The 27709-nt window shown below is 34.7% G+C and overlaps 5 protein-coding genes across 6 annotated transcripts in view; 2 read left to right on the top strand and 3 right to left on the bottom strand.

The window, feature by feature from the left end:
- Positions 1 to 16370, bottom strand: part of LOC126854610 (uncharacterized) — a 45970-nt gene extending 29600 nt beyond the window's left edge. Inside the window, exons 1-5 of the mRNA XM_050601534.1 lie at positions 15895 to 16370; positions 12973 to 13498; positions 8217 to 8378; positions 5814 to 6330; positions 1922 to 4558 (exon numbers count right to left, since the gene is read on the bottom strand). Coding sequence (XP_050457491.1) covers positions 1922 to 4558; positions 5814 to 6330; positions 8217 to 8378; positions 12973 to 13240 — 3584 coding nt within the window. The 5' untranslated portion in view covers positions 13241 to 13498; positions 15895 to 16370. The remainder of the gene's footprint in view (positions 1 to 1921; positions 4559 to 5813; positions 6331 to 8216; positions 8379 to 12972; positions 13499 to 15894) is intronic.
- A 428-nt stretch (positions 16371 to 16798) lies between these two features.
- LOC126854608 (uncharacterized) lies at positions 16799 to 18371 on the bottom strand. Its single transcript, XM_050601531.1, has 4 exons — positions 17886 to 18371; positions 17644 to 17812; positions 17290 to 17421; positions 16799 to 17179 (listed from the first exon to the last, which is right to left on the bottom strand). Exons 1-3 carry the CDS (start codon positions 18318 to 18320, stop codon positions 17318 to 17320), a joined length of 708 nt encoding a protein of 235 aa, XP_050457488.1. The 5' UTR covers positions 18321 to 18371; the 3' UTR covers positions 16799 to 17179; positions 17290 to 17317.
- LOC126854609 (E3 SUMO-protein ligase NSE2-like) lies at positions 18010 to 19995 on the bottom strand. 2 transcript variants are annotated; one of them, XM_050601533.1, is made up of 6 exons: positions 19827 to 19995; positions 19473 to 19630; positions 19307 to 19400; positions 19036 to 19228; positions 18840 to 18956; positions 18010 to 18127 (listed from the first exon to the last, which is right to left on the bottom strand). In XM_050601533.1, the coding sequence occupies exons 1-5, from the start codon at positions 19903 to 19905 to the stop codon at positions 18857 to 18859; spliced, it is 624 nt and encodes a 207-aa protein (XP_050457490.1). In that variant the 5' UTR covers positions 19906 to 19995; the 3' UTR covers positions 18010 to 18127; positions 18840 to 18856. The 2 variants fall into 2 exon arrangements, with proteins under 2 accessions (XP_050457490.1, XP_050457489.1); XM_050601532.1 differs by lacking the exon at positions 18010 to 18127 and having other exon boundaries at positions 18757 to 18956.
- A 592-nt stretch (positions 19996 to 20587) lies between these two features.
- Positions 20588 to 23795, top strand: LOC126854833 (kynurenine aminotransferase-like). The gene is made up of 8 exons (XM_050601926.1): positions 20588 to 20635; positions 21651 to 21787; positions 21870 to 22020; positions 22168 to 22404; positions 22494 to 22737; positions 22808 to 22974; positions 23070 to 23420; positions 23511 to 23795. The coding sequence occupies exons 1-8, from the start codon at positions 20603 to 20605 to the stop codon at positions 23565 to 23567; spliced, it is 1377 nt and encodes a 458-aa protein (XP_050457883.1). The 5' UTR covers positions 20588 to 20602; the 3' UTR covers positions 23568 to 23795.
- Positions 23796 to 24419: 624 nt separating this feature from the next.
- On the top strand, positions 24420 to 27662 carry LOC126854834 (kynurenine aminotransferase-like). Its single transcript, XM_050601928.1, has 8 exons — positions 24420 to 24488; positions 25086 to 25221; positions 25297 to 25444; positions 25595 to 25831; positions 25921 to 26164; positions 26235 to 26401; positions 26496 to 26846; positions 26937 to 27662. The coding sequence occupies exons 2-8, from the start codon at positions 25169 to 25171 to the stop codon at positions 26991 to 26993; spliced, it is 1257 nt and encodes a 418-aa protein (XP_050457885.1). The 5' UTR covers positions 24420 to 24488; positions 25086 to 25168; the 3' UTR covers positions 26994 to 27662.
- The last annotated feature ends 47 nt before the right edge of the window (positions 27663 to 27709 follow it).

The following is a 27709-nucleotide window of genomic DNA, read 5'->3' as shown; positions in this document are numbered from 1 at the left end:
AGAATATTATAAATTAAAAAACATAAATTGAATTTATTCATATTTATTAATATTTTTTCTTTTTATTTATGAAGAAAGAGATTTTACAAAATTATATTATAATCTAAATAAAGAATTTTTATTTTTTATATTATTTTACGCCAAGTTTAATGAAAAGTTTTTGTACTTATGCGATTCACGTTTTGCAGAATAAGAGATTTATTCAACGCGCTGAGAAGAGAGCGAAACTCTACTGTGTGAAAAATACAAGTCGCATTCTTCGTCTCGATAAAACTTTCAAATCGAAACAAAAGACGTCAATTCGGCGAAATCCAATATGATAAAGCAAATGTTTGTCAAAGATGAGAGAAGAAGGAGGGATCAGATACAGTGTTCCCAGAAGACCCATGTTGATTGACGGCGGACTCGCCGAGGCCAATAAAAATACGCAGTTACATAGAGAAAAGAGTTTGTAGAAACAGATGAAAAATCCCTTAATTATTATTTATTCGTACAAATGAAATTAATTCATTAAATGGCTCTAATTTTATATAAGAATAAGACTTTTCTCTCCTATTCTCTAAAAAAAAAGTACGGTCAATATCAAAATCAAGATCTTTCTCTCTCTCTCTCTCTAAATGCGCGATACTCGGAACAAGAAATATGGAACAAGGGGAGATGGGAGTAAAAAGAAAAGGGGGAATAGGGGAAGCAACGAGTTATAAAATGCAATTAGGTCGCATTACACGAGAATGACGAGACGAGACGCGGAACGAGAGTGAAATTTAATTAAGAAAATCGAACTTCCACTGCACCGCATCAACGCGATGATTGAAGAAACGAGAGAAATGATGCGGTAGACTGATGTTTTTGGAGTAATCGAAGAGCAAAGCTTATGCGAATAAAATTACATTGATCGATGAAGTGTAAGCAACAAAGTCTGATTAGAGCGAAATTAAACGCGAACCGATAGAAAGGAATATATACGAGAGAGGAGGAAACGATTCCACCGACGAGCGATTGCAACAGACAAACGGGTGTGGGACGGAATGAAAGTGGAATTAAATAAAACTGTGAATGAAGCGGTTCGCCAGCGTAACGCGACAGTAGAAGAAATAGAAGAAATCAAGTAAAATTGTATTAAAATCTATATAAAAAACGAATTATATGAAATATTCATTATGTTAAACGAGGATTCTCCTATTCGACAAAATAAATAAATTGAAAATTATAATAACAAAGTATATATATTGACATAAAAGAAAATTGTTTTTAATAGTAAGTAAAGTGAGATATATATAAAGAAGAAAATATAATATTTAAATTGAATAAAATAAAAATTTTTAATTTAGATTAAAATTTATAATTAAATGAAATATGTATTATCATAAGGTCAATGTTATGAATTCTCAACCTATTTAAATCTAAAATTTGCGAAGATAATGTAAACATGACGAATGATAAAGCGTGTGCGATTCTTATGATCTTTTGGTGTAAATAATCGAGATAAAAAATTGTTTTAATATATCATAATATAGATAACATAATGATTCCTTACTCGTATCCTCTTTATGACAACGCAACATCGCTAACGAAAAAATCGCAAAACTTTTGATGGTACTTACTGAGTTGTTTAGAATCTCTCTATATTTACATACGACACGCGACCGCGATAACTTGTTGCTCTCAGCCCGGAATACAACAAAGTATTATGTCAAGGATATCTGTCGCTCTACTTAAATTATTTAAAAAAACATCGATAATCACAAGGTGACAAAAGACTGCTTCCAATTATTTGAGGTACGAAATTTTAAGCTACCGTACTTTGATTACTCTTATAGTGATTTTTTTTTTTCATTTTAAAATATGTAACAAATAATGCTAAAACAAAGTGTAAAATATCTTTATGATAAGTATGATACTTTATTTATTTTGGACTTACCTGACATTAGAAATGCTTCTCTGAATGTCCACATTGTTTCTCCTAGCGGCCTCTTCGAGAGTAACGACCTCTTGTTGGCGTCTTCTCTCCTCTTCGGGTGGGTGCAACGGTATGATGATGTAGTCCGGTTCCTTCTTCTTGGCGGCTGTCGATTGTTGCTGCTCCTGCGTTCTCGTCGTCGGCTCGATAACCTTTTTCTGTACTTCCGAACGTGGTACCTTTGTTCGGCCGCTGAACCTCAGTCTGGAAAATCTTTGCAGAAAGCCGCCTAAACCGCCCTTCTTCCTCTCCTCGTTCTTCATGACGGCGGAGGCAGATGAAGACAAGGAGGATGTCGAAGACACCGCGTAAGTCTTCGCGATCTCCTGCTGCGGAGCGATAAACAACGGTCTTTTCGCGATTGCAATGTCCGCGTCTTTCTTGTTGATATTTAGCGCACGTTGTTCTTCGCCTTGACGTTTGTCGTGATCACTACCGCGATGATTCGTATCAACTGCCGCCACAGCCATTGCGGGCTTCCCACTACTATGTTCACCGAATGAAGCTGGAACGCCGGGTGGGGACTCGGAGCCAACAACACTGCGAACACTGTGTCCCTTCTCCTCTTTCTCCTTCTTTTCCGTTACCTCCATCTCGTTCCTCTTCTCCTCCTCCTCTTCCTTTTTTGCTGCCGCTGACTTCTCGATCATAACTCTCCATAGACATTCGGCGGTGTCGCGATCATTCGAGCCAGGACTACGAGAACGCTCTTCGGGATTTTGGTTCGATGATGCATTTTCAAAATTCTCTTTACTCCGTTCTTGATCCGTTTCCTTACTTTCATCCTTTCGAAGATATTGTTGAGAAAACTGTATCATTTGTTCCGGATAAAATTCATCGATAAAGTTCTTTTTCACGTCCGCAGACTTCTCTTTGTGTGTATCGGAAGATTCTTCGTCGATGTAAGATACCGTCGTGGAATTTTCAAGAACACTTTCTAACTCCGTAATTGGCTTTTCTAATTCAATCTTCTCTCGCAAGACGACCCTATCCTCCAAGCAGGATGCTCCTATGGGTTTAGTTTCCAAGCAGGGATAATCTACTTCATCGTCTAACAGCCGTGGACTTAATGCGCTAGCATCGCCACAGGCTGAAAATGGATCCGAGTTTTTTTTTATCTGACCAATGAACGAGTCATCTTGCTGCTCCTTCGGTCGAGAATTCGACGAGTTCTTATTGATGCTTGTGTTGGAGCACACCATATCAGTGATTTTTAATTCTGAAGAGCGACCTGATGCAGCATCTTCCAGTAGTTCATCGCAGGCGTCCATTCGATGAAATGCAGCCCTTGAGCTCTGCAATGCCTTGACGTAATCACATTGTTGCGCCAACTCGTAGCTGGCGTTATTTATTACTCGTCTTCTTCCAGGAGAACTCGGAGATCTATTACGATCTTCATCATTATCCTTAAACTTTCTCTGGAAATTTCTTTCGTCCACTTCAAACTGTTGCGCTAACTCGTAACTAGCATTTTTCTTCACTTTTCGATTCCTAGCTCGACCAGATGATGTTCGTTGAATCGTTTCTATCGCCAAAATGGCGGCGTTCGCAACTTCGGAGGCGGCCGCCTCCTCTACCTCGCGCTTGAACTCTTTAATAGCTTCATCAAGATCGTTCTCCGTCACCATCGCCGTATCTAGTACGCAGTTGGTATGATCCTGAGTCTTCACCGTCGATACCGTCTTCATTTGTTCGTCGCTACGAGTTTGTTGCTGTTCGCAACGATCGCTCACGCATTCGACCTTCGTTCGTTCTTCATTTTTCTTCTTGCGATGCTTTATGAATGAGTTCTGAGCAGGCTGTGTTCTGACCGAGCTGATTAGCGCGACTTTCGTTTTCGTTTCATCGTTTTCCTGAAGAATCGCATTTTCTCGCGAACTTTTCAGGGTCATCGTTGCCTCGTCATCGGACGCAGTCTCCGCCATTTCGAGATCGTTTAGTCCGTCGTCGCACGTAACGGCAACGCCACAAAGATTCAGATTCACCGGTACGCTAGCCACCTGCGTGTAATTCTCGAAGAGAGAAGACGTCGATACGAAGGAAGTTGTCCTCGAAGTACGAAGACAAAATGGCGAGATGCTGCTCAAATCACTACGTGCTGACTCCTCGACACTATCGAGCAGACTGGGCGCGCTCTGCGACTTGTCCGTGAATCTAAAATTAAAACGCTCCTCGTGACTCCACCCTTGGTGCTGCTGTTGGCGGTGGCGGCGGTGGTGATGGTGATCGTGTTGATCATATTGCTGCTGTTGGTACTGCTGGTACTGCTGCGGATGTTGATGATGATGATGATGGTGATGATGATGATGATGGTGATGTTCCGCGCCGGCTATATTTAACCGGGCTGTCTTTTGCCCGGACTTGAGTTCCAAAAGCCTGTCTCTCTTCGTTTCCACGCCGATCTCCCGTAGATCGATTGTGTTCCGGTAATCCAAGGATGTCGCGTACTTGCCGGACTCGCCGTACAATAACCGATCCTCAAAACCGGTCGTTAACCGGGATTCTGTTCGATTTCGTTCGTATTGTTCGAAATTGTCTTCGTCATCCTCTTCCTCGTAATCGTGGTCCCTGCATTCTTCGTCCTCGTGCCAAAAGTCTCTATTTCGTGGAGACCAACATGATTGAAATATTTATACAAATAGGGTTAAAATACAAATAAAAAAAATACTGAAATTTATTAACTAACTATAAATATTGACTACTTTTATTCAAAATTTTGAATTTATGAATTTTTATGTAAGAACTAAACTAATTAAATGCGAATGCAAAAAGTTGCGTTCTTGAAAACGAAATAACGATAATTTAATGACTCGACAATGCATTTTGTGTTTCTAACAGTTATAATATCAGCAGTAAAAGTCAAGGTGGTCTTTTTCAGGGTCGCGATTGCATTTAACTTGGCCGTAAAACTATCATCACACGGCAAACAGTCGGTATACATTGCCAAGAAAATTGTTCGACACGGGGCCTTCCTCGCACAAATGTATACGCGTACATTGTTTAAATTAACTCTTTCATTTCGAAATCGGAACAGAGAAATTATGAAGAAATCTCTCAACTGTGCATTTTTGAGATTATTTAAAATAGAAAAAACATAATTATATACATATATAAGCAGATATTTTTATCATTTTTTTTAATAAATAGTTAATTGAAGAAAATTGCATTATATTTATACTAGATTAATATTAAATATCTCTTTTTTTGCTTTTAATAAATTTCAAATCTTAAATTAAATCTTAGATTAAAAAAATAGAATTAGAAACATAGCAAAATTGATAAATGTAACAAATTTTTCATCAATAAAAGAATATAAATATAATATCTATTTCTAATATTTCTCGAAATCACAAAAATGCACTTACCGTCAGTCCTCGCAAACTGTTAATTCAGGAAACAATGCGTGATTACAATAGTTGTGTACCTCTATTCTAACGGCGCGTGTAAAAATAGGCGAGTGTTAAACGATGTGTGCATAAAAGCTAAGAAAAACAAGCAAGAGCTTTCGTGGCTTCAGTTAAAGATATAACGCAAGTGGACGTGTATTAATTGCGTTATATTTCGGAAAATGATAGCATGTATAAACGAAAAAAATTGCTCGAATAATATACAATATATTAAAACGTCAAAAACTAGAAAACTTATGAAATAATATAAAATCCTATTATTTTAATTGTATTTTTATTTAGTTATTAAAAACCAAAAATAATTGTTGGCTGAAACAAAATACAATATATTTTCTAAGATTTAGATAGAAAGTTTTTTAAATCATTTTATAAGATTTTTTCTGTACTCAGCAAGAAAGAAAGAGAAAGAGAGAACTAAAGTCTGGATTCAAAAGCATGTAACTTACCTTGGACATTGTTTGTTTTTCCCAATATTTGATAAATCAGCACCCCTCTTCAGGTACAAAGGCGTGAAACCATTTGACATAGACGCTTGGCCGAAACCTTCGTCCTTCTGACACGTATCTAGACTTTCAAAGCTGCGGTAGGGCCTGATCCTCGGAAAATGGTCAATTAATGTGTTAGGAAAACCATTCGGTAGCAACCTATTGTAGTCTTGTTCCAAGCTATCAGGTGAATCGTTCTCTGCATAAGAAGCATTCGACCGATTAGAGTATTCCAGAGAGTCAAAACTGTAGCTGGAGGGTGACAAAGTCGCACAGGTCCTCTCCAAGGACTCGAATTGCAATAGCGAGCTCGACCTGGAGGAAGCGGTAGACCTGGATGATCTCGGCGAAGCCGGATACTCATCATACGTTGTCACGTGTTGATGATAATGATGATCGGTGCCATAATGATCACGACGACGTCTCTTTTTTGGCACCACTGAATTGCACTCGCTACCGCTACCATCTAGCCGTTCGTCTGCCGAAAACAGAAACGAGAGATGAGAAAAATGATGACGATAATGACGCGAGGCATGTAAGGACTCGACAGAGTAAAAGCGAGACGAGAGAACGTGAGTGGCCTAAATCTACTTTACTGTCGGAATCCAGCTCGCATGTGTTTTTTAATTCCGTTTCGAATCTTGTTAGGATAGATAAAAGAGGATGTTTGACGACCCACTTTATAAAATCGAATCACGGAAGTGAGATCCAATCTAATGGTCGCCACTTTTGTAACCCCATGCATACCTTCCGTCAGGAAGCTACGGTTCATTCAACCGGAAGCAACGCTTACAGCGTTATGCGCTGAGCGCATATCAGTTCTCGACCGGTTGGAATGGTCGCGTGCGATACGCGATTGACCAATATCGATTATCATCGATTAAAATGTCATATTCAAATGCGATAGTGACAAATCTTAATGTACATTAATAATGCTCGTTAAAATTTTGTGTTAAAATCGGATGCTGAAAATTAAAATGTAAATAAATTGAAATAAATTGAAATTTAATCATTTATTACGTTATCTTCTTTTTTTACTTAAATTTATAAAGATTTGTATTATTTCAATTTTTTATATTTGATAGATATAATTTTTTTTATATTTTTATAAAAAAAATTATCTTTTATATTTTGGTTTATTAATAAAAGTTCTTTTATATTTTGTTATCTATCTTAGAAATTTAAATCTATTTTTGGAAAATGTCTTTTAGTTTCGGCATTGAAGCAACAAGTATTCGTTTATATAATTTGATCCCTAGAATTAAGAAAGTATATTAGTATATTTAGCTTATGTATATATTTGCATTAATTTGAGATTAAACGAAATACATTCTCGGTAAATAATACCAGAAGGAATATTGCATCGGTAAACACACGAAAGGAACTATTACTAGAAAATAACTTTGCCGGTTATATTTGTCATTAAATCGACTTTTAGCAATTTATACCTTAAGAATATAGTAAATAAAAAGAAATTGACGCTATGTTTTATTTAGTAAAGTGTAATTTCTGATGTTTTTCCGACAATAATTTTATAATTATTTGAAATAATTTTAGAGATAATTTGTTCCTTCATTTATTTAGTACTGATTTCATCTTTTTTTTTTTTGCGAATATTATTTTCTTGAAGCACTCATGTTAAAAAAAAAGTAAGTGCCCCTGCAAAGCTGCAACCACGTGAAACGGCGTGTTACAATGACTGCGCGCTCAAAGGCGTGCCTAAGAATATGATGGAATAGTATTTAAGTGTAATGATATAGTTATAATTCGGTCTATTCAGTTAAATGTATCTTATACATATATAATTTAGATTAAATTATATTAATATTAATTTCTCAGAACTTCTGTATAATCTCATTATTATTTCCTAGTTTCAAAGATCCGTTTAATAGATCTTTTATCGCATAGATTTCTACTTTTGTTAGAGTAATGCATATTAAATTGTAACTTATAATTCTTATAAATATAACTTCGTATAATTTAGATTTTTAGCAAAAGAGAAGGTATATAAGGATAAATTTTAATTTTCGACTTCTTAATTCGATTCCGCCAATTTCGATGGTGTAATAATCGTGACAGATAATCACGAGTCTGACGTAATTCCCGTAATTCCTGTAATTCTCTAATAAGCCAAAAGATTAGCTGCTGAGAAGAAAGAGAAAGTAAAATGATTATAAATGAACAAAATTTCTTACTACTATGCTGTTCTCACTAACAATAATACAAAGAATTAGATTTTATAAGATAACTTTTACGCGCGCTTCCTATCATATATTAATAAATAGCAATCAAATCATCGCAGTTGTATATATTACGTGTTATGTATATATACACTATATCTGTGTTAATGATTGGAATCTTTACCTGTGGATCTCTGCTTCGCCTTGATATGAATGACGCTCTCGGTTTCCGAATCGGATCCCAACCAATATGTCGTTCCGCTACGATCGGAATCGCTTTGAAGATCGTCGGACGTCTCCTCTAGAATTGTCTCCAAAAAATCTATTTGTTGTATTAGCACCGTATCTATAAGCACAAACATTATTATGGTTAATAATTTATGTTAAAACTTATCATTCAAGTCAAATAAAAATTTTAATTTTTAAACATACAGATATAACATACAGAATAAACATATAGATTTCAAAAAGATATATATATATATAAATATTTAATATTTATGTTTTAATAAAATTTATTTCACATGTAATTTAATGAATATTTATTTTCTATTAAATAGAAACTATTTTTTTTTCCATGTATTACACACATTTTCTGCGCGCATTATTTTGTAATTTCATGCGATAGAATTTGCGTTCGATAAAATAAACTCATTATTTATGTCATTTCGTCAAAAGTGCAGCAACCTTCTCTTACAGAAGCAGCTGAGCATAATTCTTAACGAGAATTCGTGACTCATTCATTATCAAGAAATGTAACCATTATTACATTGGAAGATAACGTAACTGGAAGGTCAACTACCTCTTGTTTGAGCTTTCGCCATCAGTCAAAGCCGGTTTAAAGCATTTTAGGCTATGCTTATATACACATACTTTTCGAAAAGTCACTTTTCGACATATAAAGTCTCTTTATGACTTTTCCTTAGAATTTTTATATTGCATCTTTTGGAATGTTTATACTAAATAATTATTAATCTAATCTTTCTACTTAAATTTAATAAAATACCATAACATATTAAATATTACTTATCAGAATTAAAAATGCTTATTACATAAGTGTATGGACTACTTCCAGAAATGTAAATACATTGTTTTTTTATAATTGCTCATCTGTTCAAACGTGTTTCTCACTGATCATCGGAGAGATGTCCCGTACTTGACAATACAAGAGGCTTAGAGTTTTATCCGTTAGACACTAACCTAAGGTTGAAAAAAGCCTGAGTAAAGAGTTCGAGAAACTAGTTCCGCTGCGGAGAGTGAATTGAAAATATCACGAGTGGTGTACTTTAGTATTGTATATGTACTCTTAGCACTTAGACACCTGCGCCTAACGGTTCGCACATAGACTTAAACATCCTCTTTCTCTCATTCTCCCTCGCTAAATTATTATATTTTATTTACGTCTTTCTATAAAAAAAAAAATATTAATTTTTAATTCAGCTCAAGAGTAATACGTATCTAACAAATAAGGCGAAATAAGAAATATCGCAATAAAAATTATTAACGAGTATAATAGGTTAACAATGGTCAATTGGCCGATCTCGACGAAGAGCTCGCTGTAGAAACGTAAAGTTTTGTATACGTTCCCGCCTTCTCCCATCATCGTACGATGAATGATGGCGTGAACAGTTAGCCGCTGCTGGGAACGGGATGTTGCATAGCTTCACGGCGCAGCGCTAGAATGCATTCGATGCATTCTAACCGGGAGCGACCACGCGATCTCCTGTGGAAAAGTCAAGCGCGCTGTCTTATCTCCCTTCATCTTATTGAAATAGTTGCATAATAGCTACGCTGTAACATTTGCATTGTGCATCGCTCTCTTCTCTTCCTATTACATCGGCTGATTTAAAGAGCCAAGAGGGTAAAAGCAAGATGCAGAGTTCGAATTTAAATATTTTCACTCTCTATCTCTTTTCGCTGAGATTTAAATTCGCGGAAACTTGTCTATAAAACGGATAGAAAGAAGAAAATAAATAGTCGAATAGATGTTCATAGCCGAGATCAAAGCTTTCCTTGAGAGATTGCATGTAACTTTCCACGCGAGTGGGCGGTGATAACATTTTATCGAAATAAACTTTGCACATCTGCATAGAGAATGCTTGAATGCGATCGCACTGACAGATCACAGCTGACTTTGCAATTCAGCGCGAAAGAGTAATGAATGAACTGAGAAGAGTAACATTGATATGATAAAATTTATTTGAGATGTATGTTTTCACAAGTCAAGCGTCAATATTTTATACCGACGTTTTATCATTTTTAATTATGTAAAAATAGCTACGTTTTAAATACGACGTAATCTTGATATAAAAACTATAAATATTGACCAAAGTACTTGAAAGATCAATCGAAAATATAAGTCGTCGCTACAATTCGCGATCGAATATGCGCGAATTCGAGATATATAAATGGCACAATCGGCACGCACTGAATCATTGATCGGTCGACCAATCAATTAATCCCAATAATTATAGAGCTGGTTTGTTCGAGTGACGCAAGAAATGTTCTCTGTATGCGTTTATACATGAAGGCACCTGATTTCCGTGATATCTTGAATCATCAGCGCAGATGCACTCGATAAATATTACATACAAGCAAAGAATATTGTGCCTGTTTACTATTTATTTTCAATTACATTAATTTAAATAAAATTATTAACAAAATTAAAAAAAAATCATTTTTATTTAATTCAACTAAAATAAACTTCAGGAAAGAAAAGATTTCTCTGCAAATTTGATACTCAGTTATCGATAGCTGTATACTGTGAGAAACGCTTGCCCTCTCCACAAGTTTCAAGTGCGACGTTAAGTACGGAATGAGAGAAGATACGTCATTAAATGGAATTAAATGTCTCTAATCATGTGAAGCCGGACCTCTCCTCTTCTCAGCGATTGCGAGAGCAGATCGTGAGGACGATGAAACGCAATTTGTCTTGCACGAGTGCGGATGCACGCACCACTATGCAACATTATGGCCGAGCCACCTGTTGCAGTCGTCTGCTGCCTGTTGCCTTTCCATGACTAACGGACGAGAATAAACCGTCACGACTTACATAAAAATAATCAGCTCGACTAGTATCTTTTCAAGAGCCTTTCAACGGATATTAGCGATAACTATAATATATACACGAGAGTGCCAAAGAGCTGCTCAAGCTTATCTTTACCTCGAACTAAAATATTTTTCTTTCTCTAAATTCTAATTGTCGAACACATCGCCAAGAATTGAACTAATTTAGTTTTATAATAGTCTAATTAGAAACTTTAAAATAATATTAAAAATATATATAATTAAATCAAAACTGAAAATATGTGATGGATTATAACGAAGTATTTTTATTTTTAAGCAATATTTTATGATAATTTCAAAAATATTTATTTTTATTCCTATCTTGGATATTAAGACTTTCTTTAATCTAAATCAGTCTTTCGAAGCGAATGATAAAGTAAACAGAGCGGATAACTTTTCTCGTACAGACATACACGACCGATCTCCTTACTCACTCTCTATTTCTCGCTTTGTTTGTTAGTTGCTTACTTGTTAATCGATCCACGTTTACTCACGTGACATGAATACCTAACTCAAGCTAGTAATTTTCTCACGATGAATGAGTGGTTATCATTACTATTGTTTAAACTAACTTGACTTTGATTCATCAAGCAAAATTGCCTCTCTCTTTTTCCCTTTCTGTAATTTTTATTAAAAGAAAAAAACTTTATTCTCCAAAATTCATTAATTGGAAAAAGATTGCAGTAAGTTCAAAACATTAAGCGCAATTAAAAAAAATTCCAGATAATCTTGTTTCTCGTATATTATTATCAAGCATATTTTCAAATGATTTTCTGCAATAAATTCAATGATCAAACCTTGGTCGAAGATAACCGGTTGACATTGATATTGCTTGCGCGTATCATATCGGAAAGCAAAATGCATTAACTATTTTCAACGATTTCCCAAAGCCTTTTTAAGCTGCCGTCTATTACGCTCTAGATATCGGCGACGAGGCTGATATGATTACCACGATTTCCAGCGGCTTTAGAAAACAGGACGATTTTGCATACAGATCATTCTTTAATAGCACGTTGCTTTCTACTTAAATGTGAATGAGAGACATCAAAAAAAAAAAATTCATGCATGTCCTCGAACTTTCATAAATGTGCTACACATTTAATCATAATTTATCATCGCTTTTTAGTATGGATATAGATTTCAATTAAAAAACTTGATATACCGTACATCTCTAATATAGATATCTCTAATAATAATATAATAAAATTTTAAAAAAAGTATTTCGTATATAATAAATTTCTCTCTCTTTCTCTCTTAAAATATCTGCTATACATAACATGCTTTTATATATATAGCAACACATTATTTGTTATATACGACACTGCAGAATCTTCAATTTTAAAATAGATTCAACAAATATTGTAAAATATTATAAAATATTTCCTTTCTCTAGCTCTAATACGTAATTTCGGATTAAAAGAGTCAATTGCTTAGTGTGACGAGCCACGAGTAACGACCCAGATCATTATAATCACGTCTAGAATTGCGTCGAGGAGAGTGATTTAACAGTATCCCGGTCTATTGTTCTATACCTGCTCTCAAAATGAAGATTCACAAGCGGTAAAGGGAAAAAGAAAGAGAATAAATTTTTTTTTCTTGACAACCAAAACATAAGAGATTATTTCTGCTTATCGAAGCAAAGAATTATAAATTGCAATTATAAATATAGAAAAAACAATAATAATAGACAAGAATCTTAAGAAGATTAAATAAAAAAAAATTAGCCAAATGTGTGTTAATATATGCTGGAAATAATTTAAACGTTGAACTACACATTAGAATCAGACGCGAATAAACATCAACACGAAAAAAAAAAAGAAAAGAATGCACGTGTATGAAAAAAAAGAACAGAAAAAAAGAGGGAACGTACGAACCATTAGCCCGTAGATCCTCCAAGTGTGACGGCTGAAAGTGGGAATGATGCTGCAGTTGAAAACCGTAGGCCGGAAGCCAGGGATTCGGTCCATTCACCAGGTCCATATCGGCAGCGGACTCGGTACAATCCAGGGTCAAGGCCGCCGAGTCCTCCTCCTCCTCGTCCGCGGAGGAAGAAGCTGCGGAGATGACGGCGACGCTCGTCGGCATCGGCGTCGACGTCGTCGTCAGCGTCGCGGTCGCGCTCGAATCGCTCCCGCTCATCATCGCACGATGATGACGATTCCTCGCCTCGTCCACGATCGGCACCGACGATCGTTAGCAGCTCCGACGAACTGTAAACCCCCTTTCCGCCTCTCCTTCATATCCCTCCACTACGAATGCAGCACCGGAAGCCACGCCGTTTCTTTCCGGCCGGGGAGAGAACACGTTCTGATTCGGCGTCAGATTCGGCGTGATTTCGGCATCATCCAGATCCGGATGTCGAACCCTTCTTCCATTCGAACGTGCGCACGTTGGGGGCAACTGAAATGGAAAGTAACTCAATTAGCTTTAAAAAGGAAAGAGATTAAATCTGTGCTTTTAGATTATTCGGAAATCTTTCTAAGAAATTAAAAACAAATTTTCTTTTATAAAAATTTAATTAGAGATTCTTTTTCCATTTTTTTTTACACACGTCAATAAATAGAGAGAATATATCCTTCAATTATATTCTTTTTTAAAAGAATACTAGAATTATTATATCGATATTTTTAGATCTATGTGCGGGCGTTCTTTAGATTTTTCTAAATCTTTGTTCTCTTCAATTCCTTTTCAAAAGTTTTTCAAGATTTAAGATTTTAAGATCTTTACGATCCACGACTTCAGATTTAAGATCATCTTAAGTAACGATACCTCCGACCGTCTCGAACTCCGAGAACCTCAAACTTTCCCCGGTGGAATTCTCAAGCTGGAATACGCGGATGCGAAGGAATTTGCAGTGGAATCCGTTCGCGATTCATCGGCTGTGAGGGATCGCGAGATCCTCGAATACTCCGAGCGTACTCCCGCGAAAGAAAGAGAGAGAGAGAGAGAGAGAGAGAGAGAGAAAGAGAGAAATACGACCTGCATCTCTCCCGCGATAGGAATACGCCTTTTAACAAGCGTGTGTACCCGGGGCAGGCGTTAAATATTGCCGCGAGGCGCGGATTTACATGACACGGCGGCGAAGGGAATCCTTTACGCAGGTGGGAGTTACGTTTGTGTAATTGGATAAAGATCGCGGGTCATCGCCCTTCTCTCTTTCTCCCTTCTTCCTCGTCACCCCCTGTTTTGCCCTTGTGATTCCACGAGCGGCAGAAATGTTATTACCATCGTATTTCTTTCGGTAGGCGGACCGAGTGGCTTGAGCCTCTTCCAAAATAAATCATCATAAAGTAATACTAAGGTGAGAAAAGACTCAAGAACGTAAATATCGAGAAACTGCTCCAAAAATAGAAATTATAAAAATTAAAGAAAAAAAACTACAAATTCACGCCACAATTTAATGACATATAGATATCGTGTATAACTCCTTCCGGTAATACAATATTTATTTCGTACTAACATATGTAGCTATATATAATATCGATTATAAAGAGTACAAAGATAATCAATCTGTTTCTTTTTTATGCCAGCGAAAAAGAGACCAATCGTGAAATGCAATCGATGAATGCACCGAGATAATCGCTATCGCCATTCACGCTCCGCGATATCGTCCTTGGGCATTTATGTCAAAAGCATAGAAAGTATCGCGATCGCAAAAGAGAACCGGAAAAAAATGATGAATGCGCCGATAAATGTGTCGGAGAATAATAAAGATCGCGTGATTCACATTTTTATTACTCGTTCAAATTACGTTATCCTATATTTTTCACGGTAACCGCAAGAATATTTCAATCCACAGAGTGTCGCGGAATTTATATTCTCAGCTATCGATACCTCAATTAGTAAATCGTACTTTATTCCGAACGTAATATTCTGATTGAGCCTAAAAAAAATGAAGAATGAAATATCGATCGGATATCGATCTCTCGAGCACCGTTTCTAGTCGTGATAAACCGCGTCGCTTTTTGAAATAAAGTCGCAGTTCAGGATTGCTAATTCAAAAATTCGCGCTTGCAATCTCTCTTGCACTTTTAACGTCACTGTATATATTTGCAATGCACGTCCGACTATACCCGAACACTTTCACTTTACATAATGCCATTTTCCATTGCGCGGCATTAACTATTTAATGCCGAAACTTTTTTTTGGGCCACCCCTATAAGGATGTTCCGAAAATTAAATATAAAAATATCATATATTTTTTTTTATAACCATTCAAAAGTACAAAACCATCTTAAGTCTCGAAAATTCAAGGAAGCATAGATTTTAAGAACCATTTTGAAAAATTAAAATCTTAAATCCTAAGGAATAGAAAAATTTTTAAATTTTATAAAAACCTGAGATTCTTACGACCAAGAGATACACGAGAACTACGAAAACTTGTACTGGAGAGCTTTCAAGGTGTCTTTATTCGCTCCATCGTTGGCGATTCCGCAACATGAAAGAACGGCAACACGCGTAGCAAAAAGACCGTTAAGAGAAACAAAATGCGAAAGAGATACGAAGAGCGAGAGAAAGATAGACAGAGTTGTTATCCAGATATCGCCGCAGAGAGAGGAAGAAAGAGAGAGAGAGAAAGAGAAAGAGATAAACAGGACGCTCGCGTAAATAGACATACAATCGAACAGAGAGAGAGAGAGAGAGACAGAAAGAAAAAAATAAGATAATGTGAATGTATATGCGAGCGTTAGAAAAGAGAACTATAATGAGAACGATGTGTTGTAGCGCGATAAAAGAGAATACACAGAAGGCTACATCGCACTTTGGGGAGAAGTGCGGCGGCGCGAGATATCTACCTGTCAGCGTGCATTCCACGATCCCACGATGTGTTGGCGGCGCTCCGCGTGTACTCCGCGTTTTTTGTCCGTAATCAACGTACTTTTTTCGTGTTGCGAGCGCACTCGTCCGTTACCACGTCGCCGTTTCACCATGTATATATACACTTGTCCACTTCTCTTTGTCGCGAATCGTTCCGCAGCAACGTCAAACCGGTGACGTGCCGCGACGCGCGAACATGGCGCACTAACAGTCGATCCACAGGTACACAGATCGAAGCAGCGATATGTACGTACAACGAGTGAAGTATGGCGCGAAATGTCCTCGTCGTATCGAGAGAAATCGTTCTTTTTTTTTTCGTGAATCCGTAGATTCGTTTCGTTTCGTTTCGTCGTAGAGAAATGATCCGCCGCACACACCGGATCGAAGCTCGTTAATCGACGATTCGACTTGACGCCAGCGCGGTGTAAATACTACAGCTACAAGCGAGGAAACGCGCTACTTTCGTCCACGATGCGCGGCGGCCACGCCGGCCAATCCCCACCCGCGCACGCCACACGTGAGGGGTCACGACCAATCAGATGATGCGATGCGCGCGCAGCTGCGGTAACGCTCCTGAAGCCATCTATCGGCTCGATCGTGGCTGGAAGCCAATTTCACGCGATATCGATTGCGTTTGAAGGTAAATCTTTTAGCCTTATCTCGCGGTAGTTTTAAACAGATATCACGAGAGTATTTGTAGCTATTTTTTCGCATCTTGATAAATTCCGATTAACATACACGCCGAGCTATGCTACTATTTGAATCGCTAACGAATCTTTGTATTACAGAAAATATATTAATCTTAATAAAATGCAATAAATTATGATTCGTTACCTCATCATTATTTACTTGAGTTTATACACAATACATATACGCATTTCCTTCTAATTTCATAATTAGAATAATTAGAATACTTTTAAAATAATCGAGTTCACATACACGATATTATGACAGCACATCGCGAGCGTTCTAGAGAAAGATGATACATCCGATCGATTAATATAACTACGATAACTATAAAAAAAAGCACAAGAAAACTTGATCGTGTGGCCATGAGATTGACGTTCGTATTCAATGTCGGTGACCTAACTTGAGGAAAGAAACTAAATCGAGGCCCGTTACGTATTCGTGCCATTCACCCGGATCCATTCGAGCCGAATTTCAAGATCATCGGACTTATCAATCATATCGAGGCTCTTGACGTCTTCATATTTTCTATTCTTCGACTTTAGATAAGTAAAGAAATGTATCGCGCGCATTTTTCTGCAAATAATTTGAACGAGATATTTATAAAAAAAACTTTGTCGTATATACATAAATAACGTATCGTGCGTGGACAATCATTATAAAATCTCAATTATTGCAAAATATACCGCGCTTTTTCTTCATATCCGGAAATTCTCAGGTAAGCAATAAAATCAGAAAACTTGCACCGAGCATCTTTGCGAGGAACACTATCCGACATTGATCGCCGCTTTGGGGAGCGACATTTATCACTTCGGTCTCTGAAAGTTTTTTTTTTTTTTACAATAGAAAATTTATAGAAGTATTGGTAAAGCTTATAGAAAAAAAAATTGGAAAAACTCTGTTAATACAATTTTTTTTCACGTATCATTTGACATGGTTAAATAGATTCTTGGTTGATTTAATTTAAAGATATCTTTAAAAAAACAAAAAGTGAGAAATAGATGAGAAAGGACGCTCTTTTCTCCTCGATGCCTCCTCACCGTAATCATAATATTGTGGCGATTCCGTCAAGTCGTCCTCACATTCCTCGGTGGCTGATCTAATCCTTACGACTTCCTGTCTCTCGCGTTCATCGACCTTACCTCCAAACGGCACATAACCGGATCTCACCATGCGATTCCTGGATCCACTTCTGACGGCGGCTGCGACCTGGAAAACGCGGCAAGAGTTTTGTTCTTCAACACTAACCGTAATCGTAGAACACGCTGGGTTCCTCGTTCACCATTTCTTCTTCGTTTTCATCTTGCTCTTCGTTCATATTTTCGTCGTCAATCTTGCCCTCCTCGTCGCCCTCGTCCTCGTCCTCCTCTTCCTCTTCTTCCTCCTCGTCTTCATCATCCTCGTTGTCCTTTACAGCCGAACGATAAAATCTGTTCTCATCCAGCTTATTTCGAGATTGATGACGTTTTCGAACGACATTGTAATCGTTGCTGCGATACGCTTGCTTGATCCAACGCGGATATTCTAAAAGATGACGTCGTGGTGATAGTACAAAACTCTCGTAAACTATAGGTTCTACATATGAAGCATATCCCTGAATGTTTTTAGTAATTATGGTCGATGCGGACGACCTTGGGAAGTCCCAATCGAGCGCATCGCCGGCAATACGAATGTGTGACAGAACTAAAAATGTCAACAAGAGAACAAACATAAACATAGCCTGAGCCTGAGCTTTATCATTATCGATCGATAGCGATTGAATATAAGCACAATTAGATCTATCACACGCAATCGAATGCAATCGCGAGCCACTTGAAATACCTTCAAGTATATTTAACACACAAATCAAAATCAATTATTATATAATTATATTATATAATTATTATATAATTTACTTTAGAAGTAAAATATATATTCTCTCTCTATATATGTATTCTCTCTCTATAATCAATGTCATCACAATTATATATTCTCTCTAAAAACTATACATAACATAATACTATATAATACTATATAATACATGTTTTTCTTTATATATATATTTTCTTTTTATGTCATCTTATATAGAAAAATATAATGTTTCTTACATTTTATTGATGAATATTTAATTAAACATGAAAACAAGTTTTACACAATGGAAATAAAATAACTAGTTTGTATAAAAAATATAAATATAAAGATATATACATATATTCCCAATATGTGTAATTAATGTATTTCTAACATAGATCCTTACATTATTTGTTTTTAAATTTAAGCAGGGTTTCGTTCCAGGTACTTTTTTGTCACAATATCAGTGCGACATTGGTTTAAGTTTATGTAGTCTGTGCTGGTGCATCCTACTACGGGACATCTGTAAACATAACACAAATATATTGTAATATACTGCAGTAGTACTTCAATATCTGGCATTATATAAAAGAAAAACATACCTGGTATTTTTATTTTTACATAACATTGCGACAAGGCTTTCTTTATCATATACATGACCACAGACTGTATTTTTCACTGGATGGGTCATCCTTGTTTTAGAAATTGGATCAATCACGTTTATTTCTTGACCTGTCAATCGCAAATCTTCATCTGCGTTTTCTTCCAGTTCATTATTCGATGCATCTTCATTAGCTAAAAAATTTGTTATTTTTAGGGAAGGAATATTTTACAAATAAATTTTAGATTAGAGTTTTCTATTTTATCAATTACCTTGAAGCAATACTTCAATTTGCCGATCATATTCCAATAATCTGTTATATTTTGATGAATCAACTTGAATGTTAGATATAGCCTCTCTATATTCCTGTTGCAAACACAATAAATATTGTAAAAGCTTATAAAACTGAAAATTTTCTTCAAGTTAAGATTATTTTACTTTCATAATATCTTCGACATTTTTGGCCTCTGGGTCAAAAGTGAATTCCAGTTGCTTTTTGATTTCATTTGCAGCCAATATTCTTGCAGATTCGCTACAATTTTCTTTTAAGACATCTCTCAAGTTTTCCAATACTTTCTTCCTCTCTTCTTTATCAGCTGAAAAAATATTTTTTTTTTTAATATCTTGTGAGTAAACACTATATATATATCTCGATTTTTACTACTGCACCTTTTGCATTTGAAAAGAGATGCGCAAATATAAAAGAAAAATATGTAAAGATGCAAACATTGCCCTTGGAAAAAAAATGTATATTCTTAATAAAATGTATTTCTAACCTCGCTAGAATCTTACCGTAGTGTTTCATAATATTATCCGCTGTTTTCACGAAACAATCATCAAGAGTTTCTATCATTTGCGTAGACTGTGTCATTTTGTACAATATATCTTTATTATTCAAAATATATCGATACCCGTTGTCAAATTTTTCTTCAGCTTCAGCACCATTAGCCAGTTATTAAATTGGCGCCATTTAATAAACAGCCCTAGTTGGTGAGAATTTTTTGAACAAAACAGTGGCGCGAAAGAAATTTATTTTATAACAATATCGATCAATTTATATAACCTATATTATATAAATTTTTTCTTATAAAATATATTTTTTATATATTAAATTCATATTTTATTTGTCTAAATTTGAGTCAATTTCATGGGCGACTTGCATAAACTACATCAAATTTATTTTCATAGACAGATAATAATGTATATATACAAAAAAATCAATTAATCATTCGTCTAGTACAAAAGAGATGGCAATATTAGACACCTGATTGATTAATTTCTTTATGCATTATGCATTACGCGTTTGCAAGTTCATCTCGAGAAATTCTTTAATTATTTCCAAAATATAAAAATACAAAAATTTACTCCGAGTCGCGGGTCTTAAGAACATTTTGTTGATGACGCAATAGAAAAATTGCGCGCGAATAAAAGGAAGTGAATGTTGTCACAACTCGAGTTTATCTTTCAACGAATCGAAGGTGGACTACTGGAAGGTGAAAGTGGTTAGCCTTTGCTTTTCATTTTTTATTAGCACACAAACTAATTGTATCAGAGCAAGTGTGTCCATCATGAGGAACATCACGGTTTTTTTCGTGCTCTCGGTAAGCTTTCTTCCACAGTGCTTTGTTTTTTTAATCTTCGAAAAATGATGTGTACGATAAACAACAGATAATAGGAATTAGATTACGTTATCAATTAAAAAATATAATATTGTATGATGTATATATCTCATATATATATATATCTTTTATAATCTTCCAATCATTTTTACAAGATATTTGTAATATATTAATATAGCTTTATACAATTTAATCTTAATATTAACAACGAATTATTTAATAGTGTTGCGTTCGTAATTAAATATTTGACTTGGTGTCAGATTTTTAATTGATTTGAATTGTTCATATCTCCATCGACCAATAGCGTAGTTCAAACTCATCTTACGTGATTAAAAATACCCTTCCTCTCTGCCCATCACGATAGTGCATATCTTTTATCCTGTTTTATCTGCCACTTGTTGCATCAGTTAACTGATGTGTCCGCTTTACATCATCTACTTGATTGATATCAGTTTTAATCTATGTATTTCCTCAAACGTATTCATTTCATCTCGTTTTCTATCCACGGAGATTCAGCGAAAAATTGAGTACGTACTCATTATAATTTATCATGTTCCGATTCGTTCTTCTCGACATATGTTACTCGATTAGTGTCATGTTTTTGAAAATTAAATTATCATTAACAAGTAATCAACTAATGAAGCAAATTAATTAAAAATGACGGTAGCTTATCTTTGTGAAAATTGAGTTTCCCGCCATAACGATATTACGGATTACATAATTTTTTATCATTACATATATTTGACTTGTATATAATCGGTTTATTATATACATACTTTTATACGAGTATATATTAATCATGACGATTTTATCGCGAAAATTAACGTCAGCTTAATTTGTGTTTAATTTTGTAAATAAAAGGTAATTTCACATTTTGTGCTTGTTGACAATATCTGTATCACATTCAAATTTTTAATTGTTGTTATGTATATTATTATGATGTGTCTTAACAAGGAGCAACTTATCATTATTCAACTTTGCTTATCTTTATGTCTAGATGCTAGGCAGATTCTGTTTCCTAACAATAGCAAGTAAAACTGCTTCGTTTAATACAGCAAGAAATATCAGAAGCATTTCTAGAATGTCAAAATTTGATCTTCCTAATCGTCTAAAGGGCAATGAGAAATCTGTCTGGTAAATAGTGATATTACTTTAACAATTTTTTTTTATAATAAATAAAAGTATATGAAAACTTATATGTTATATTTTTGGTTAGGGTGGAATATATCCAACTTGCTCTGCAGTATAAGCCGCTGAATTTAGGCCAGGGATTTCCCGACTATTATGCACCAGATAATGTAACCAATGCTTTGGCTGCCACTGCTAAAAGTGAAAATCCACTTTTACAACAGTATACAAGAGGATTTGTAAGTATATGTCCATTAATTTTTAATTTAATTTATCATAATTATTATCAATAAACAAACAGCAATGATGATAAAATAATCTCAATCTGCTCTTATATCATATAAGAAATTTTATATTTTACTGATATAAGCATAAACACATTGCAGGGTCATCCAAGATTAGTGAATGCAATTGCAAAATTTTACTCTAAGCTTATTGATCGTGACTTAGACCCAAACAAAGAAGTGTTAGTCACTGCTGGTGCATATGAAGCATTATATGCTACTCTACAAGGCCATACCAATCCTGGAGATGAGTGGATTATTATTGAGCCCTTCTTTGACTGTTATGTACCTATGATACAGAGTGCTGGGGGAATTCCCAGATATATAGCATTAAAACCGGTAATGATTTTGAATAATACAAGCAAAAATTTTTATACATACTGAATATATATGTGTAATTTAATATTATTTACATCTTTGTTTTACAGAAATCTACATCGGGTACAGTCACTTCTGGTGATTGGGTATTTGATAGGAAAGAATTGGAAAGTCTTTTCAACAACAAAACAAAAGGCATTGTTCTCAACACTCCGCATAATCCAATAGGAAAGGTATTTACATTGGATGAACTGCAGTTTATTGCTAATCTTGCGAAAAAATGGAATACTCTTGTGATTTCTGATGAGGTTTATGAGCACATTGTTTATGAACCATATAAGCACATAAGAATTGGTAAGAATTATGATACACGAATATAAAATTTTGAATGCTATTTAAAAAATTAATTTTTTATTTTAATCAGCAACATTGCCCGATATGTATGAACGCACAATCACGATTGGATCGGCGGGCAAAACGTTCAGCGTTACAGGCTGGAAAATTGGTTGGGCATACGGACCAGCAAGCTTGTTGTATAATCTACAAATAGTTCATCAGAATTCTGTGTACACCTGTAGCACGCCAATTCAGGTAATTTCTTTAAAATGAAAATAATATTTTTTAATTGTAATTTAATCATGCTCTTTATTAGAAAATTGAATTAATTATATTTATTTTCTTTGAAGGAAGCTGTGGCTATTGGATTCGAATTGGAAATGGAACGCTATGGGCAATCGGAATGCTATTTTCATAGTCTGGCAAAAGAGTTGTTACCGAAGCGCGACTACATGGCGAAATTTCTTCGGGAAGTCGGTATGGTGCCGACGATACCCGAAGGTGGATATTTTATGCTCGCCAACTGGTCTGCTTTAGAGACTAAAGTAAATCTGCACGAGGAAACAGATGAGAATAAGGACTACAGATTTACCAAATGGATGACAAAGAATGTTGGTCTTCAAGGTATTCCTCCCTCGGCATTTTATGGTCCCGAACATAAACATCTGGCAGAGGACTATGTGCGATACTGCTTCATAAAGGTAAGCCATGCTATCATAAAGGTGTGTTATAATTTTCATTAAGGCGACAAACTTTCATATGTTTGTTAAATATCAATTGCGTTTTAACAGAAGGACGAAAATTTGAAGGCTGCTGCCGATATCTTGAAGAAATGGGTGTCTAAATAATCGAAACTTTCGAAACTATGTTTATACACACATATATACATATAATATATGTGCCTATGTGTGCATATTTGTATATTTACTTACCACTTATACTTATCTTGCATTTTGCATTGATTTAATATTTTGATTGATATGACTAATTTATTGGAAGCAATTAGAAAAATGCCAATCGAGATTTTTATTCCTTGTGGAAGCATTATAATTAATAATAATATCCTTTTATCTTCGTCATTTTGTATATAGTATAAATATTAGAAAATGTTAAATTTATATGCACATAAGTATAAGATATATAAATTTTCTTATGATATATCTTCATGTGGTTTATATGTGATCAGTGATGTATTTTATAATCATCAAAGTTGAAAATATCGTTGTGAAATCAATTTACAAGGCGGAGTTTCCTCGAAGCCACTTTTTGGCATCTATCGTGTCAGCTCTGAATGTTTTGCATGTTCGCATCTACGAAGTAAAGATATTGTTGAAAAAAAAAAAATGTCTTTGGTATTAAGATCCTTGGAGAGCCTTTCTTTTAATCTTCCAATCATTTTACAAGATATTTGTAATATATTAATATAGCTTTATACAATTTAATCTTAATATTAACAACGAATTATTTAATAGTGTTGCGCCCGTAATTAAATATTTGACTTGGTGTTAGATTTTTAATTGATTTGAATTATTCGTACCTCCATCGACCAATAGCGTAGTTCAAACTCATCTCACGTGATTAGAAATTCCCCTTCCCTCTATCCATCACGATAGTGTGTATTTTTTATCCTATTTTATCTACTTGTTACATAAATTAACTGATATGTCCACTTTATTTTGTCTACTTGATATCAGTTTTAATCTATGTATTTCCTCAAACGTATTCACTTCATCTCGTTTTCTACCAACGTAGATTCAGCGAAAAATTGAGTACGTACTCATTATAATTTGTCATGTTCCGACTCGTTCTTCTCGACATATGTTACTCGATTAGTGTTATTTTTGTGTTGTTTTGAGAATTAAATTATCATTAACAAGTAATCAATTAATGAAGAAATTAGTTAAAAATGATGGTAGCTTTGTGAAAATTGAGTTTCCCACCATAACAATATTACGGATTACATAAGTTTTTGACTGTGGTCGGCAAAATGCTAGAAATGATTCGAAGCATTTGATTGACCAGTCAGGACAAAAAAGAGCAAAGATTTCTTTATTCTGATTGGTTAATGTAATGCTTCGAAGCATTTCTAACGTCTTCCCGACCGTAGCCTTTATCATTACATATTTGACTTGTATATAATCGGTTTATACTTTTATACGAGTATATTTTAATCATGACGATTTTATCGCGAAAATTAACGTCAGCTTAATTTGTGTTTAATTTTGTAAATAAAAGGTAATTTCACATTTTGTGCTTGTTGACAATATCTGTATCACATTCAAATTTTTAATTGTTGTGTATTATTATGATGTATCTTATCAAGGAGCAACTTATCATTAATCAACTTTGCTTATCTTTATGTCTAGATGCTGGTAGATTTTGTTTCCTGACAATAGCAAGTAAAACTGCTTCGTTTATTACAGCAAGCAATATCAGAAGCATTTCTGAAATGTCAAAATTTGATCTTCCCAATCGTCTAAAGAGCAATGAAAAATCTGTCTGGTAAATAGTGATATTAACAATTTTTTTATAATAAATAAAAGTATATGAAAAATTATATATTATATTTTTGATTAGGGTGGAATATATCCAACTTGTTCAGCAGTATAATCCGCTGAATTTAGGCCAGGGATTTCCCGATCATGCACCAGAAAATATAACCAATGCTTTGGCTGCCACTGCCAAAAGTGATAATCCACTTTTACAACAGTATACTAGAGGATTTGTAAGTATCTGTCCATTAATTTTTAATTTAATTTATCGTTATAATTATTGTGAATAAACAAACAGCAATGATGATAAAATTATCTCAATATGTTTTTATATCATATAAGAAATTTTATATTTTACTGATATAAGCATAAACATATTGCAGGGTCATCCAAGATTAGTGAATGTAATTGCAAAATTTTACTCCAAGCTTATTGATCGTGACTTGGATCCAAACAAAGAAGTGTTAATCACTGCTGGTGCATATGAAGCATTATATGCTACTCTACAAGGCCATACCAATCCTGGAGATGAGTGGATTATTATTGAGCCCTTCTTTGACTGTTATGTACCTATGTTACAGAGTGCTGGGGGAATTCCCAGATATATAGCATTAAAACCAGTAAAGATTTTGAATAATACAAGCAAAAATTTTTATACATACTGAATATATATGTGTAATTTAATATTATTTACATCTTTGTTTTACAGAAATCTACATCGGGTACAGTCACTTCTGGTGATTGGGTATTTGATAGGAAAGAATTGGAAAGTCTTTTCAACAACAAAACAAAAGGCATTGTTCTCAACACTCCGCATAATCCAATAGGAAAGGTATTTACATTGGATGAACTGCAGTTTATTGCTAATCTTGCGAAAAAATGGAATACTCTTGTGATTTCTGATGAGGTTTATGAGCACATTGTTTATGAACCATATAAGCACATAAGAATTGGTAAGAATTATGATACACGAATATAAAATTTTGAATGCTATTTAAAAAATTAATTTTTTATTTTAATCAGCAACATTGCCCGATATGTATGAACGCACAATCACGATTGGATCGGCGGGCAAAACGTTCAGCGTTACAGGCTGGAAAATTGGTTGGGCATACGGACCAGCAAGCTTGTTGTATAATCTACAAATAGTTCATCAGAATTCTGTGTACACCTGTAGCACGCCAATTCAGGTAATTTTTTGAAAATGAAAATAATATTTTTAATTGTAATTTAATCATGCTCTTTATTAGAAAATTGAATTAATTATATTTATTTTCTTTGAAGGAAGCTGTGGCTATTGGATTCGAATTGGAAATGGAACGCTATGGGCAATCGGAATGCTATTTTCATAGTCTGGCAAAAGAGTTGTTACCGAAGCGCGACTACATGGCGAAATTTCTTCGGGAAGTCGGTATGGTGCCGACGATACCCGAAGGTGGATATTTTATGCTCGCCAACTGGTCTGCTTTAGAGACTAAAGTAAATCTGCACGAGGAAACAGATGAGAATAAGGACTACAGATTTACCAAATGGATGACAAAGAATGTTGGTCTTCAAGGTATTCCTCCCTCGGCATTTTATGGTCCCGAACATAAACATCTGGCAGAGGACTATGTGCGATACTGCTTCATAAAGGTAAGCCATGCTATCATAAAGGTGTGTTATAATTTTCATTAAGGCGACAAACTTTCATATGTTTGTTAAATATCAATTGCGTTTTAACAGAAGGACGAAAATTTGAAGGCTGCTGCCGATATCTTGAAGAAATGGGTGTCTAAATAATCGAAACTTTCGAAACTATGTTTATACACACATATATACATATAATATATGTGCCTATGTGTGCATATTTGTATATTTACTTACCACTTATACTTATCTTGCATTTTGCATTGATTTAATATTTTGATTGATATGACTAATTTATTGGAAGCAATTAGAAAAATGCCAATCGAGATTTTTATTCCTTGTGGAAGCATTATAATTAATAATAATATCCTTTTATCTTCGTCATTTGTATATAGTATAAATATTAGAAAATGTTAAATTTATATGCACATAAGTATAAGATATATAAATTTTCTTATGATATATCTTCATGTGGTTTATATGTGATCAGTGATGTATTTTATAATCATCAAAGTTGAAAATATCGTTGTGAAATCAATTTACAAGGCGGAGTTTCCTCGAAGCCACTTTTTGGCATCTATCGTGTCAGCTCTGAATGTTTTGCATGTTCGCATCTACGAAGTAAAGATATTGTTGAAAAAAAAAAAATGTCTTTGGTATTAAGATCCTTGGAGAGCCTTTCTTTTAATCTTCCAATCATTTTTACAAGATATTTGTAATATATTAATATAGCTTTATACAATTTAATCTTAATATTAACAACGAATTATTTAATAGTGTTGCGCCCGTAATTAAATATTTGACTTGGTGTTAGATTTTTAATTGATTTGAATTATTCGTACCTCCATCGACCAATAGCGTAGTTCAAA

This window comes from Cataglyphis hispanica, chromosome 14 (genome assembly GCF_021464435.1).
Source record: "Cataglyphis hispanica isolate Lineage 1 chromosome 14, ULB_Chis1_1.0, whole genome shotgun sequence".
Taxonomy (NCBI): Eukaryota; Metazoa; Arthropoda; class Insecta; order Hymenoptera; family Formicidae; genus Cataglyphis; species Cataglyphis hispanica.
Note: the sequence above shows the minus strand (reverse complement) of the source record. Positions and strands in the feature narration are given on the sequence as shown.

Bases quoted from the DNA above. Each gene is read 5' to 3' on its own strand.
- LOC126854608 (XM_050601531.1), bottom strand. From the start codon at position 18,320: ATGTTTATGTTTGTTCTCTTGTTGACATTTTTAGTTCTGTCACACATT. The intron at 17,813-17,885 runs GTGAACGAGGAA...CGCGTTTTCCAG, and splicing joins ATGAAAACGAAGAAGAAATG to GTCGCAGCCGCCGTCAGAAG. The intron at 17,422-17,643 runs GTGAGGAGGCAT...AAAAACTTTCAG, and splicing joins GCCACAATATTATGATTACG to AGACCGAAGTGATAAATGTC.
- LOC126854834 (XM_050601928.1), top strand. From the start codon at position 25,169: ATGTCAAAATTTGATCTTCCCAATCGTCTAAAGAGCAATGAAAAATCT. The intron at 26,165-26,234 runs GTAAGAATTATG...TATTTTAATCAG, and splicing joins ATATAAGCACATAAGAATTG to CAACATTGCCCGATATGTAT. The intron at 26,402-26,495 runs GTAATTTTTTGA...TTTTCTTTGAAG, and splicing joins CCTGTAGCACGCCAATTCAG to GAAGCTGTGGCTATTGGATT.
- LOC126854833 (XM_050601926.1), top strand. From the start codon at position 20,603: ATGAGGAACATCACGGTTTTTTTCGTGCTCTCG. The intron at 21,788-21,869 runs GTAAATAGTGAT...ATTTTTGGTTAG, and splicing joins GGCAATGAGAAATCTGTCTG to GGTGGAATATATCCAACTTG. The intron at 23,421-23,510 runs GTAAGCCATGCT...GCGTTTTAACAG, and splicing joins TGCGATACTGCTTCATAAAG to AAGGACGAAAATTTGAAGGC.
- LOC126854609 (XM_050601533.1), bottom strand. From the start codon at position 19,905: ATGACACAGTCTACGCAAATGATAGAAACTCTTGATGATTGTTTCGTG. The intron at 19,229-19,306 runs GTAATTGATAAA...CAAATTTTTTAG, and splicing joins AATTGAAGTATTGCTTCAAG to CTAATGAAGATGCATCGAAT. The intron at 18,957-19,035 runs GTATGTTTTTCT...TTATGTTTACAG, and splicing joins TGTAAAAATAAAAATACCAG to ATGTCCCGTAGTAGGATGCA.